Source organism: Belonocnema kinseyi, chromosome 7, assembly GCF_010883055.1.
Source record: "Belonocnema kinseyi isolate 2016_QV_RU_SX_M_011 chromosome 7, B_treatae_v1, whole genome shotgun sequence".
Taxonomy (NCBI): domain Eukaryota; kingdom Metazoa; phylum Arthropoda; class Insecta; order Hymenoptera; family Cynipidae; genus Belonocnema; species Belonocnema kinseyi.
Genome location: NC_046663.1, coordinates 2,589,030 through 2,602,265, shown reverse-complemented (window position 1 = coordinate 2,602,265; position 13,236 = coordinate 2,589,030). Strand labels below are relative to the sequence as shown.

At 31.3% G+C, this 13,236-nt stretch overlaps 1 protein-coding gene across 1 annotated transcript in view; it reads right to left on the bottom strand.

Moving 5' to 3' along the window:
* LOC117177246 (peptidoglycan-recognition protein LC-like) overlaps nucleotides 1–1,752 on the bottom strand; it is an 11,547-nt gene extending 9,795 nt beyond the window's left edge. Inside the window, exon 1 of the mRNA XM_033367828.1 lies at nucleotides 645–1,752. Within this exon, the coding sequence (XP_033223719.1) occupies nucleotides 645–1,251 (607 nt within the window). The 5' untranslated portion in view covers nucleotides 1,252–1,752. The remainder of the gene's footprint in view (nucleotides 1–644) is intronic.
* Nucleotides 1,753–13,236: the final 11,484 nt, after the last annotated feature.

The following is a 13,236-nucleotide window of genomic DNA, read 5'->3' as shown; positions in this document are numbered from 1 at the left end:
TTTCCTTACTTGACTTTTTAGACAAAAAATACGAATTTTTAATAAAAAATTTTAATTCGATAAAATTTCGAACATAAACGTCAATTGAAAATTAATTGTCCACTAAAAAAAGTTAAATCTTCAACCAAATAGTGGAATTTATAACTAAAAGAGAAAAATTCTGAACCAAAAATATCAGTGTCGACTTCTCAATTAAAAAGAATCCACCTAAAATTTTGAATGTTCAAATGAACGAAATAATTTTTCTTAATTCCATTCTATCCATAAATATTGCTCCAGCTACAATTTAAAATAATGTTTTTTATGTTTCTCCTGGTAAATTATTTTCTGTAATATAAAAAACAAACATTTTTATCTGTCATAATAGTTTCGAACTGGTTTCTATTAATTAAGTTCCCATTTAAGGTGGTATCAAGTTTATATTTAGATGATTTGCTTTTAAAATAAATTCACTAATTTTAATTTCTTAAAAAATTTCGAAAAATTGTTATCCACTTTGATATTTTCTATGAGCGGTTAACTCTTTTCTCCTTGTAGCATGACGTCATTTTTGAACCGCCCGATATACAAAACCATTCTTTCTGATTTTAAGCAACTTCAGATTTCCTGAATGTTTATCTTCCAAAAAATTTGTTTATAATCACCTTTATTAATGTCGGGATCTGGATTAAGTGGAACATCAGAACCATAACTTTGGCTTTGCAGTGAGTCTCTTTTCTCCTCATCATCATCATCTTTTTTATTTTCGGAATTACTGTAGACAACTGTGCTAATTGTCACAGGACCCTTAAAGAAAGTTCTATTTTCCAGGGTAACATTGTTCGAATTTTTAACACAAACGTCGCCAAAACTGGGTAGCTCTACTGTAGGTAAAACCAGTCCATTAGAAGGTCCTATTTCACAAGTTTGGGGCACTCTGGGAATTTCTGATACCCATCCTCTATCTCGAAGATTATCTTCTGCCAAATCTTCATCCTCATCACTACTCTGCATTGACTCACTATCACTTTCGATCTCGATGCAATAGCTGTTATGATTTCTATTAGGATCAGCAATTTCTCCTTCATCCTTCTCATCCTGATCCCGAAATATTTCCTTTTCTTGAAAAATTGATGAGCAATTATTTCGGCTTTTAGAGTGATGAGCTTCATTCTGAACCTCTCCCTCGTAATCCTGATCCTGTCGAGATTGCTGTTGCGTATGTTCTGAAGCCACCATCTCAAAACATTTTTTCGTATCATTCGAGCACATTTGGAAAATGTCACCTCACACAAATCATTTCCCAAATCTTGAATTCACCTTGAACTTTCACACATATCTGTTATCCACTGATACATCTTAGGTCGTTGTTATCTTGGAAGAATTTTAGAGCTACAAATCATTCTGGGTGATAGATTCATTATGAAGATGTTGCGTAACTTCTTTTGGTGACAATAGCTAATAGCAATTGTTTTAAATTCACAATCAGAGATTAGAGACTTCATTTCAAGTCCCCATTAGGAAACCTGTTTTCTGTAATTCTCAGAGAAGCGTGTAAGGTTGACGCATCAGGTGCATTTATTTCCGGGAACAAGATTCTTGAACTTTATTTTAATTTTTATGCTAATAACACTTTTTTCAAATGAAACCTCGCGCTAGTTTTGCTCTAAATAACCTAATTTATGTCTAAATGATAAAAATTAGATTTCTTCGAAAATTGAGATATATCAGAAATGATAAGTTAATCGCGACGCAAGTGGCACTCTTTACACTTCATCGAGAACTGGCGGATTCCTCTTTCCTCTTCAACAAAACATATTTCAACCTCGCTTGAGCGAGTTTCTCCCACTCTTGAATATCTGAAGGCGAATTAACTCTGTACACAGTGCACGTTCAAGTATAATCACAAAATTTAATACCTATTTTTTTATTTTCATGTAAATTCAATATATGCAATTCCTTCTACCACATTGTCACTATTGCCATTGTATTCACTGTACACAATTTTTGGGTCGATTTATCCCAAAATTTCTTAAAATTGAATAATTCTCCCAAAATATTTCAAAATAATGATGTGGGATATGTAGCATGTTGATTTTTTATTTTGAATCATTCTAATAAGTGCCAAACCAGTTTCACCCTTAAAGGAGACTCTGGGTCCCTGTGACCCCACGGAAATTTCACACTAATGTGGGTCAAGATTGACCCTTTTAATTTGATATACAACTTTTGATAAAATTTTTTACGTATTTTGTAATGAATAAAGTATTATCTTTCATAAGAAAAATTTTAATCGTGATTATTATGCGTATTAATCAGCAAAATCATCAGATATGGGGAACTTCCTTAAGAACATTTTTTAAGACATTCGAGGAAAGTTCCTAAAATATTTCGTAAAAATTGTTTACAAAATATTTTGGGGACAAGGCAGATTGGAAAACTGAGAAACGTTAAAAATCAAATTATTATTATTAATTGTTCATATTTTCACTTTTTATTTGTATATTTTTTGTTGATAGATAAATGTTTACTTTTCGGCATGCTGGCCCTAAAAAATTGACTTGCTGACACCTCTAGTTTCTTACAGAATTTTCTAAGGTAGTTTTAAAAATAGAAAACCTGGAAATATAATTTATTTTTGTAAATCTAATTTTTTTAGTTACTCCATATATCGGATAAATGTTTAACTTTTTGGAAAAAATTGCAATGTTAATAAAAAAAATCCCCTAAATTTGATAGAAATCGTTAATCTTTTAACTTTTGTGCAATATTTCCTAATTTTTCTGTAATTTATCTAATTTAATTTTTGTAATGAAATAATAAATTTAATTTTCTTCTAATAAAATATTGATTGCCTTTTAGGGATATTATTCAAATTTGATATTGGTGTAAAAGTTTAATTCAATTCAAACTTTTAGTTTTAAGTTTTTCAGTTTGAGGCACATTCTAATTTTCTAGATTATCCACTGGAATGTTCTTCAAATTTGAATCTTTCAATTTTTGATAATATTTAAAGTTGATTTTAGAATAAAACTAAATACTTGAAAAAATTTTCTCAAAACTTGAGGAAAATTCTCAAACTAGATTACTCAAGACAGTTGAATAAATTTTCCCAATCTTTGGAAAATATTCCACATCATTATTTGGGAATTTTTTATACAATGTTTAAGTAAAGTTCTCAAAATATTTTGGAAACATTTTCTACAAAATATCTTGGGCACAAGGCAGATTGGATTTTGCGATAAAACCACGATACTTTTTGTGTAAGTATCTAAAGAATGTAGGTAAAAATAGAAAATAGAACAGAAAAAAAATAAAATAGAAAAAAAAATTTTTTTAAATTAAATTATAATTTAATTTCACAAAAAATTGACAAAACTTTACTTAAATTCCTAAATTTTTCTTACAATTACTCAAAACATCAGAAAACTTTCAAACTTTTTGAAAAAAATCGCAATCTTAATGAGAGAAATGCTCTACATTTTATTTAACCTTTGTGCAATATTTCCTAATTTTTCTGTAATTTATCCAATTTACAAAAAAGAGTCAGTAAAATCCTTAAACTTTTTACAGTGTGTTACTAAAGATATATAATGAATTTTTTTCAAATGAATTCTATCACTTTTTCCCCTTCTTCATTTGTGGAATTTTTAATTATTTAGAAACTATTAGTTTAATATTCACATTTCCATGCTAAAATGTTATTTTCCGCCGTTTCAAAATTCTTCCATTCAACGCACTTTTGTGTGAAATAATAAATTTAATTTCCTTCTAGTTAAATATTGATTGCCTTTTAGGGATATTATTAAAATTGGCTATTGGTCTGAAAGTTTGATTAAATTCAAACACTCAGTTTGAAGTTTTTTAGTTTAAGGCCATGTGAAGAGTGGGTCACGTGACCAGATTCCTACCTTACCGCCGCCTTTCTTATTTCCCAACTTATTTTCACACGAAGCGCTACATCGAGTTGAAAATTTGGGATAATAAATAAGAAGCAATAAGAAAGGTGGGTCTGGTCTTAAACTTTAATACTTATAAAAAAAGCACACAAAAATTATTTACAACAAAAATTTTTTTTATAATTATTCAAGTTTAAGACCAGACCCATCATTCTTAGTGCTTCTTGTTTATTATCCCAAATTTTTAACTTTTTGTGACGTTTCGTGTGAACCTAAGTTGGGAAATAAAAAAAGTGGCTGTAAGGTAGGAATCTGGTCACGTGACCCACTCATCACATGGCCTTAAGGCGTTTTCTAAGTTTCTAGGGTATTCACTTAGAATAAGACTAAAAAGAAGACTAATTACTTGGAAAAATTTGCAATCAATCATTTGGAATTTTTCTTTTAATTGTTTTAATACACATGATTATAAATGTTGAGTGTTTAAATTGCTGTTGTTAATCTTTATTTAAATTAGGTAGTTGGATACCTACTTCAAAATTAATTTTTTGCCACACATTCTTTTTAACTTTGTAGAATATTTTTTCAATTTTCCTAATTATTTCCTTCTCAAACATTCGATATCATTAAAAGACGCTCATTATCAGATACGTAATTATTTTGTTATCATAGGTGGATGAGATAAGGTAAATTAAATATTCTTTATCTTTAACTTCTGGATGATTTGCTCTAAAATACAAAAATCATTGTTGATTTGTGAACTAAGCTCAAAATCTGTAAGTATATCTATACAATATACAGAAGGATGCAATATTATCTTAAAAGATATTGTGACGATGATAAATTGTGCAATATAGAGGAGTAAATTATTTAAGCAAAAAGAATATCTATTTCTAGTATTCTGCAAAAAGATTCTTTTTGTGTAATATTTGAAATATTTAATTGTTATTTAAGACTTCAAGATTTTTCAATTGATTTGATTAATTCGAAGGTAATTCAAACGGTTTCGAAGATTTCATTGTATTTCTAAAGATTCCAATGAATTTTAAATTGATTTTAAAGATTTCGATGGATATCAAAAGATTCGGAAGAACTTTTAATATTTAAGGGTATTTGAAAAAACTGCTAGGATTTTTGTATAGATTTAAAAAATTTGAAAGGATTTTAAAGGATTTCAAAAATTGTATGGTATTTTTAAATATTTCGATAAATCTTAAAGAGATTAAAAAAATATAAAGGGTCTTATGGTATTTTTAAAGATACTGAAGAATCTTAAGGCCATGTGACGAGTGGGTCACGTGACCAGATTTCTAACTTACCGACAATTTTTTTTATTTCCTGACTTATTTTAAGACGAAGTTCCACATCGAGTTGAAAATTTGGGATACTAAATAAGAAGCACTAAGAAAGGTGGATCTGGTCCTAAATTTTAATAAATATGGAAAAAGCAACAAAAAAATATTTACAAGAAAAACTTTTTTTAACGTTATAAAAATTTACGACCAGACCCAAATTTCTTAATGCTTCTTATTTAGTATCCCAAAATTTTAACTCGATCTGGCACTTCATGTTAAAATAAGTCAGAAAATAAAAAAATTGTCGGTAAAGTAGGAATCTGGTCATGTGACCCCCTCGTAACATGGCCTTAAAGGGAATAAAAAGATTTGAAGGGATATCAAGAGATTTAAAATAATTTAAAATAGTTAATGCTATTTTAAAACTCTAATATTTTTTATTGATTTCAATAAATTAAAGGGATTATGAAGGACTTCAAAGATTTAATAGTACTTTTCAAGATTCCGAGCAATATTAAAGAGAGTAAAAAGACTTCAGGGGAGGTCTATCAAGCTAGCACCTCCACAAAAGAAATTCCCAAATTTCCTTGTGTCAGAATTTTAGGATTTTTTTTTACTTTTTTTGGACTGTATTGCCGATTTTTGGGTTCCGCCACTTTTTGTGAAAATTTAAATTTTTAGTGGAGGTGCTGACTTGAATCAAGCCAGCACCTCCACTATATAAAACTTTTTTGGGCTCTTAAGCGCACCAACAACCGATTTCCAAAAACCACCCCCACTGAAAATAAATCTACCCCCTATGTAACAACTCAAATTCGGGAAAGACAAAGAACACCAGAATTTTAGGCTTATTTTGGGCTCCCAAATGCACGAAAAAAAACATATTTCAGGGTCTCGAATGCACCAAACAAAAATTCAGAAAAACCAACCCCCATGTAGAAAAAAACTAAGCCAATAATAAAAACTTAAACCTTGATGTTGGCATTTTTTAACAGCCCAGTAGGTATTTTCGAGGAGCCCGAAAATCAGAGATTCTACTGACACTGGAAAATTCGAAAAAAAATTATTTTTTGAGAAAGTCATATGTACGTGGTAGAGAAGGGTTGATTTTAGTCGTTAAGGGTTGTAGCCTAAAAATCGCAGTAGGTATTTTTAAGGAGCCCAAATATCAGAGACTACATTGACACTAGAAATTAATCAAAAATATTATTTTTTTACAAAATCATAAATAAGTGGTAGAGAAGGGTTGATTTCAACCGCCAAGGGTTGGAGCACAAAAATTAGAGTGGGTTTTTTCGAGGAGCCCGAAAATCAGAGACTACATTCAAACTAGAAAATACTTTAAAATATTATTTTTTGACAAAGTAATATACACGAGGTGCAAGGGGGATGATTTTAGTCGTTAAGGGTTGTAGCCCAAAAATCAGAGTGGGTATTTTCGAGGAACTCAAAAATCAGGGAATACATTGACACTAGAAAATTCTCAAAAATATTTTTTTTTTACAAAGTTATATATACGTGGTAGAGAAGCGTTGATTTTATAAGTTTAGGGTTGAAGCTCAAAAATCGGAGTAGTTATTTTCGAGGAGCCCAAAAATCAGAGACTCTACTGACAATAGAAAATTCGAAAAAAAAATTTTTTTGACAAAGTCATATGAACGTCGTAGAGAAGGGTTGATTTCAGCCTTCAAGGGTTGAAGCCAAAAAATTAGAGCAGGTATTTTCGAGGAACCCGAAAATCAGAGACTATATTGACACTAGAAAATTCTCAAAAATATTATTATACACCGATTTTTGGGCTAATGTCCTTAACGACTACAATCATCCCCTTTGCACCTCGTATATATTACTTTGTCGAAAAATAATATTTCTATGTATTTTCTAGTGTCAATGTAGTCTCTGATTTTTGGGCTCTTCGAAAATAGCCACTCTAATTTTTGGGCTCCAACCCTTGACGGCTGAAATCAACCCTTTTCTACCACGTATATATAACTTTGTAAAAAAATCATATTTTTGAGCATTTTCTAGTGTCAATGTAGTCTCTGATTTTTGGGCTCCTTGAAAATACACACTCCGATTTTTGGGCTTCAACCCTTAAGGACTAAAATCATCCCCTTTGCACTTCGTATATATTACATTGTCAAAAAATAATATTTTTTAGTATTTTCTAGTGTCCATGTAGTTTCTGATTTTTGGACTCCTCGATAATACCCATTCCGATTTTTGGATTCCAACCCTTAACAACTTAAACCATTCCCTTTGCACCTCGTATATATTCATTTTTTTTAAATAATATTTTTGAGTATTTTCTAGCGACAATGTAGTCTATGATTTTTGGGTTCCTCGAAAATACCCACTCTAATTTTTGGACTCCAACCCTTGACGGCTGAAATCAAACCTTCTCTACCACGTATATATGACTTTGTACAAAAATTATATTTTTGAGGATTTTCTAGGTTCAATGTATTCTCTGATTTTTAGGCTGCTCAAAAATACTTACTGCGATTTTTGGGCTACAATCCTTAACGACTAAAATCATCCCTTGTGCACCTCGTATATGACTTCGTAAAAAAAATTTATTTTTGAGAATTTTCTAGTGTAATTGGAGTCTCTGATTTTTGGTCTCCTCGAAAATACCCACAACGATTTTTGGGCTGCAACCCTTAACGAGTAAAATCATCCCCTTTGCACCTCGTATATATTACTTTGTCAAAAAATAATATTTTTGAGTATTTTCTAATGTCAATGTATTCTCTGATTTTTGGGCTCCTCGAAAATAGCCACTCTAATTTTTGGGCTCCAACCCTTGACGGCTGAAATCAACCCTTCTCTACCACGTATATATTACTTTGTAAAAAAATTATATTTTTGAGAATTTTCTAGTTTCAATGTAGTCTCTGATTTTTGGGCTCCTCGAAAACAGCCACTCCGATTTTTGGGCTCTATCCCTTGACGACGACGACGACTCCGGTTTTTCCCCCAACACGCAACGTTAAAAAACAGCCGCTTATTAACAATCAAACATAATTTTGTCCAACCCAATCTTTTTCGGAATAGTACAGTGTTACTAGAGTCTCTGATATTTTTCGAATTTTACGGTTCGAATGGAGTCTGATTTTTGGGCTGTTCAAAAATTCCAAAATCAATGTTCAAGTTTTTATTATTGGGTTGGTGTTTTTGTACACAGGGGTGATTTTTCTGAATTTTTGTTTGGTGCATTCGAGACCCTAAAATATGCCTAAAATCTGGCGCATTTTAGGTTTTGCAATTTTTATTTTTCGCAAAGGGGAGCCCAAAATAAGCCTAAAATTCTGGTGTTCTTTGTTTTTCCCGAATTTGAGTTGTTACTTAGGGAGTAGTTTCATTTTTTATTTCTTTTAATTTTTATATAGTGGAGGTGCTGGCTTGATTCAAGTCAGCACCTCCACTAAAAATTTAAATTTTCACAAAAAGTGGCGGAGCCCAAAAATCGGCAATACAGCCCAAAAAAAGTCCAAAAAAAAACACAAAGTTCTGACACAAAGAAATTTGGGAATATCGTTTGTGGAGGTGCTAGCTTGATAGACCTCTTCACGGGATATCAAAAGATTTCTAAGAATTTAAAACAGTCAAGTGTATTTCAAAAATCCAAGATTTTTCAATTTTTTTTAGTAATTTGAGGGTATTTTAAAGGATTTCAAAAAATTCATGGGATATCAAAATATTTCAAAGAATTTGAAATATTTAAGGGTATTTCAAATTTCCAATATTATGAATATTTTACTTTTTCATTCGGATTGAATAATATGGCCCTGAAAAAAACTTAATAAAGAAACTAAGATAATAGATATTAGTTATTTTTGGGAGGAAGATAGTGCACATGGAATATAACAGTTTTTAAGGTGATGTTGAAAATCAGACGCTTAAAACTGATGTGAATGTGCAAAAAAGCACGGAACTACGTAAAATTATTTAAAATACACTTGCAATATGACGTTAATTAATAAATTGTTTAAAGAAGTTAGGTATTTTTATTGTTCAATTTAATTTGTTTTAGAAAACAATGAAAAACGTTTGTTAATATTTATCTGTATGACTATTCATAGTAGTTTTTGATCTCAAATAAGCCCCCCCTTTTCCGCACATGCGCAGTTGAAATGTCGAAACCCGCTAATAGCCATCTATCGGAAATCAACGAACTAAAACGGAATCCTCAAAAAGAGTATCTTTAAAGGCACGTGATACATTGAAAATTGTCGATTTTACCAGTTTTAGGTTCCCCCGGCTTTTTTTCTATAATAATAAATATTTTGTCTTAAAATTTTTGGAAATGATAGCGAACATGCTAACGGACGTTCCCGCACACTTTTTTTGCGTTTTTTATCAAAAAATTTTTGATATTGCTAACAACGTGCGTGTATATTTCGAGGTTATCTGTGTTACAATTCACCCGAGCGTTACTTTCAAACTACACAATATTTTTGGACGAAAACTTTGGACGTACAAATAAACATAGTAACTAATCTCCTGGAACTAACCTTGTTTCCAGGCTATCAAAAAAGTTTATTTCATAAATAATTTCCAGATTATCGGAAAAGCAGAGATGAAAAACGACGTAACCTCAAAATAATGCATGTCAGCTGATGCCGAAAATTCGATAACGAACATGGTTCGCTTCTCGAAGTCAAGAAGAACCATGTCAGGCCTCGAGTGAGCAACAGAAACAATTGTCGAGAATATAAAGTTCCAGTATATGCGGCATATATATATAAATGTAATATAGACATGAGTAATGTGAGGTAGGCAAGGGCTGACTAGTACAGGCGTCTACCACTAGATAGAGTCAAAATGTTTTCTCGCAAGTAAGAACAATTGAAACATATTTAAGAAGGCAGACTAGCATTAGATCGATACCTTCGGGTGAACGGCGCATCAACCGTTCAAGTGATATCCTGCCAGGTGACTTCTCGTCAGTGCAACAGCTCTACAAGGAGGGAATCTCACACTTAGTCAAGGAAACCAAAGTATCATTTTTGTTACAAATGCGGTGCACGCTGCTCTAGCTGTCATAACATATTGAACCTGGGTACGCCACCTCGACTCTAGGAACCATTTTAATTTTGTTTTTCGGGCACGCCATCTAGGCTCCAGACTTGTATTTATTGATTCCTCCAACTGAATCTTAGTTCGCCATCCAGGCATAAGATCAGTTTTCCCTTCCTAAACGAGAAATGCACGTTATCTCAGCTATTTCTTGCAAACACATCTTGGTGTACGCTGTCTAGACTGCCAATTATAAACCTCGATTCCTGGCGAACGCTATTCAAGCTGCCAAAACAGAAATCCTCTCTGCGGTATACGCTAATCAAGCTACCGTGTTCCTAAATGAGACTGATATTATTGTTATGTATTTACAAATTATATTTATACTTAGGAAAATTCTTAAGAGTGAAGAATATTTCAAGACTGAAAAGGGTGATTAAATTCTACAAGCTGTTAGAACAAACAACAGAATCTATATTATTTTACATGCGAAACATTAAATTAGAAATTATACTGTAAAAGAGTGGCCGAAATAAATAAGGTTATTTATGTTGTAAATGATGTCTTTTTCAATCTGTACTTGCATGTCCTGGGTCAATGATTATTATAACTTTTGAATATAAAATACTTTAAAAAATTCAAAGTATCTTACGAACTCTTACAAGTTCTAAGGGATGTTAACTTTTACTTAAGACGCAACATTACTAAACCCCCAATTTTTACTGTGATGAACTAACATATATTTTAAAAATGTATTTTTCTCTATAAAAATTTGATATAATATCTTTGAGGGGGGGGGGGGGTTATATTGATCTCGTGTTGTTACAATTGTTTTCAGGATCCAGAAATAAAACACTTAATTTATTTTTTATATGATATTAACTGATTTTTTAAAGCTTTGAAATTAATTTTACACTGTTGTTTTTTAAAATTAAACATTGATAAAAAGAACTTACGAGAAATTTTTTTTCGTGGCGATAATTATTACGTATCTTTACTGAATGGTTCACTGAATTGAAAACTCTACAATTGAGGATAAGACTGAGAGGTTCACGTTCAAGTACGTCAATTTAACAATCATAACAATTTAAGAATCATAGTGAAAACTTAAAACCAACAAATATGATCAAATATTAAAAAAGGTGAAAAGATTCGATGCTTTTAGATGGTAAAAAACCTCACATATTACTTTAATTTCAATATTGGACTGTCATGTACAAACCCGTTCAGTACTTCCTATACGAGTTAAAGTATATTTATCCCGGCTTAATTCAACAGACTTACTGTCCGAAAATTAAAACATTTATTTCATTAAAGAACTCTTCTTACCACTTCAGTCAAAGTGTAACAAAAATGCTTAACAGAAAAATTTAGAGGTTATGCTTTACATGATTTACTCTAATGTTACTGAACTGATGAGTGAATAAGTCTGAAATCACTGATTAATCAGTGAAATGTCTAACTACTATTTCAATCAGTGAATTTTTTACTGATTCATATTTAGGGAGTAGAATATTATCAGTGACATTTTCATCCATTTACAGGAAAAAAGATCTTTTGAGCAAAAGAGTATAATTTATGATATTTCTATCAGTAATACGTTTCCTGATTATCAGGCCACAGGCAGAAAAAATATAAAATTCGAGATTTTAAACGCACCCCCAGAAAACCAAGGTTAAGGTAAATCAAAAAGGAATTTAAATAATATTTTCTGATAACATCCGTTTTATTCTTAATGTAGAATAAAAATAATGAATTTATTTTTTCTGTTGTTCAATAATAATTAATGTATTTAAAACAAAATTTATCAAAATTCTCCTTATTTCAAACCTAAAGAACTAATCAAGAAATATTTTTCCCTTTAATAATCCGTTCCAGATGGTCTCCGAGAAACTCGTCAAAACAATGTCCAGATCCTGGCAATGAAATGATTGATTGTTAAAATCTTAATCTTGTCGTGTGTGACATTCACTTTTTCCAAATAGATTTTTTACTGGATAATCTTTCGCCTTATAATCGCTCCATTTTTATTTTCGATGTAGCGAGAATTGCGATTCCAGCGCTATCTATCGCCGTTTAACTTCATTAAATTAGGGAGAACTGGGGATTCCCATGTGTGAACTGCTTTTTGCGCTTTTTGCTAAATGGTATTAAATAAGTTCTAATTCCTCTACAATAGTCTAGTTTATTTCGGAGGAGGTATATCAGTAAGAAGAAATTTTTTTTCGTATTTTCTGTTGCTGATTGTACATGTGTTACCGAAATTTGCTCAGTTCATCGTGACGCAGTAGACGAGATCAGAATTATTCTCCTAGCCTCAGTGAAACTTTCGCCGAAATATGTTTAATTTTTAACCGTTTATAAGTCTTACCTGAAACAAATTCTAACTTTAGTTTTTTCTGTGTTGTTTTAAATCTGGTGTCCCGATTTAGAGCTCGAATTCACTCATACTTCGCCGTTTTCCCATTGCTGCTAAGGATGCCGTAGCAGACGACAGCTTTTATTCCATCACAGGATAAACTTTCGCCAAATAGCATGTACACTTTATCAGCCGGAAATTTTACAAGCAACAAAATTTAACTTCAGTTTTTTCTATGAGTAAATTTTTTTTATGATCAAGAATTAAAATTTACAATATTCTCATTGATTGATGGTAGTAGTGAGGAAGCACCGCCACATGTTTCTCATGGAAATTAGATTTCAGTTAAATTGAGTTAGATATATGTTTTTGGTTATACAAAGTACAAAATACATCACATATGTAAAACAACTCCAAAGGATCCCGCTGGTATTTTTTTATAGAAACTGGGTTCTTTATACTATTTTTGTATTCTTTCCAGCTGAAAATTCCCATATACTAGGTAGTCTGATAAGTACCTGCAAATTCTAAGAGATGGCATTAGTATTTACTAATGTGAACCATTTTCCTCGAGCTTGAGCCTTCAAATGACGCCTGTCAAAACTTCAGCCATTTATGTTTACGCATTTACAAGTTACAGCACTGAGAAGCCACTAACCTCCGAGTTTTTTTTAATATGGAA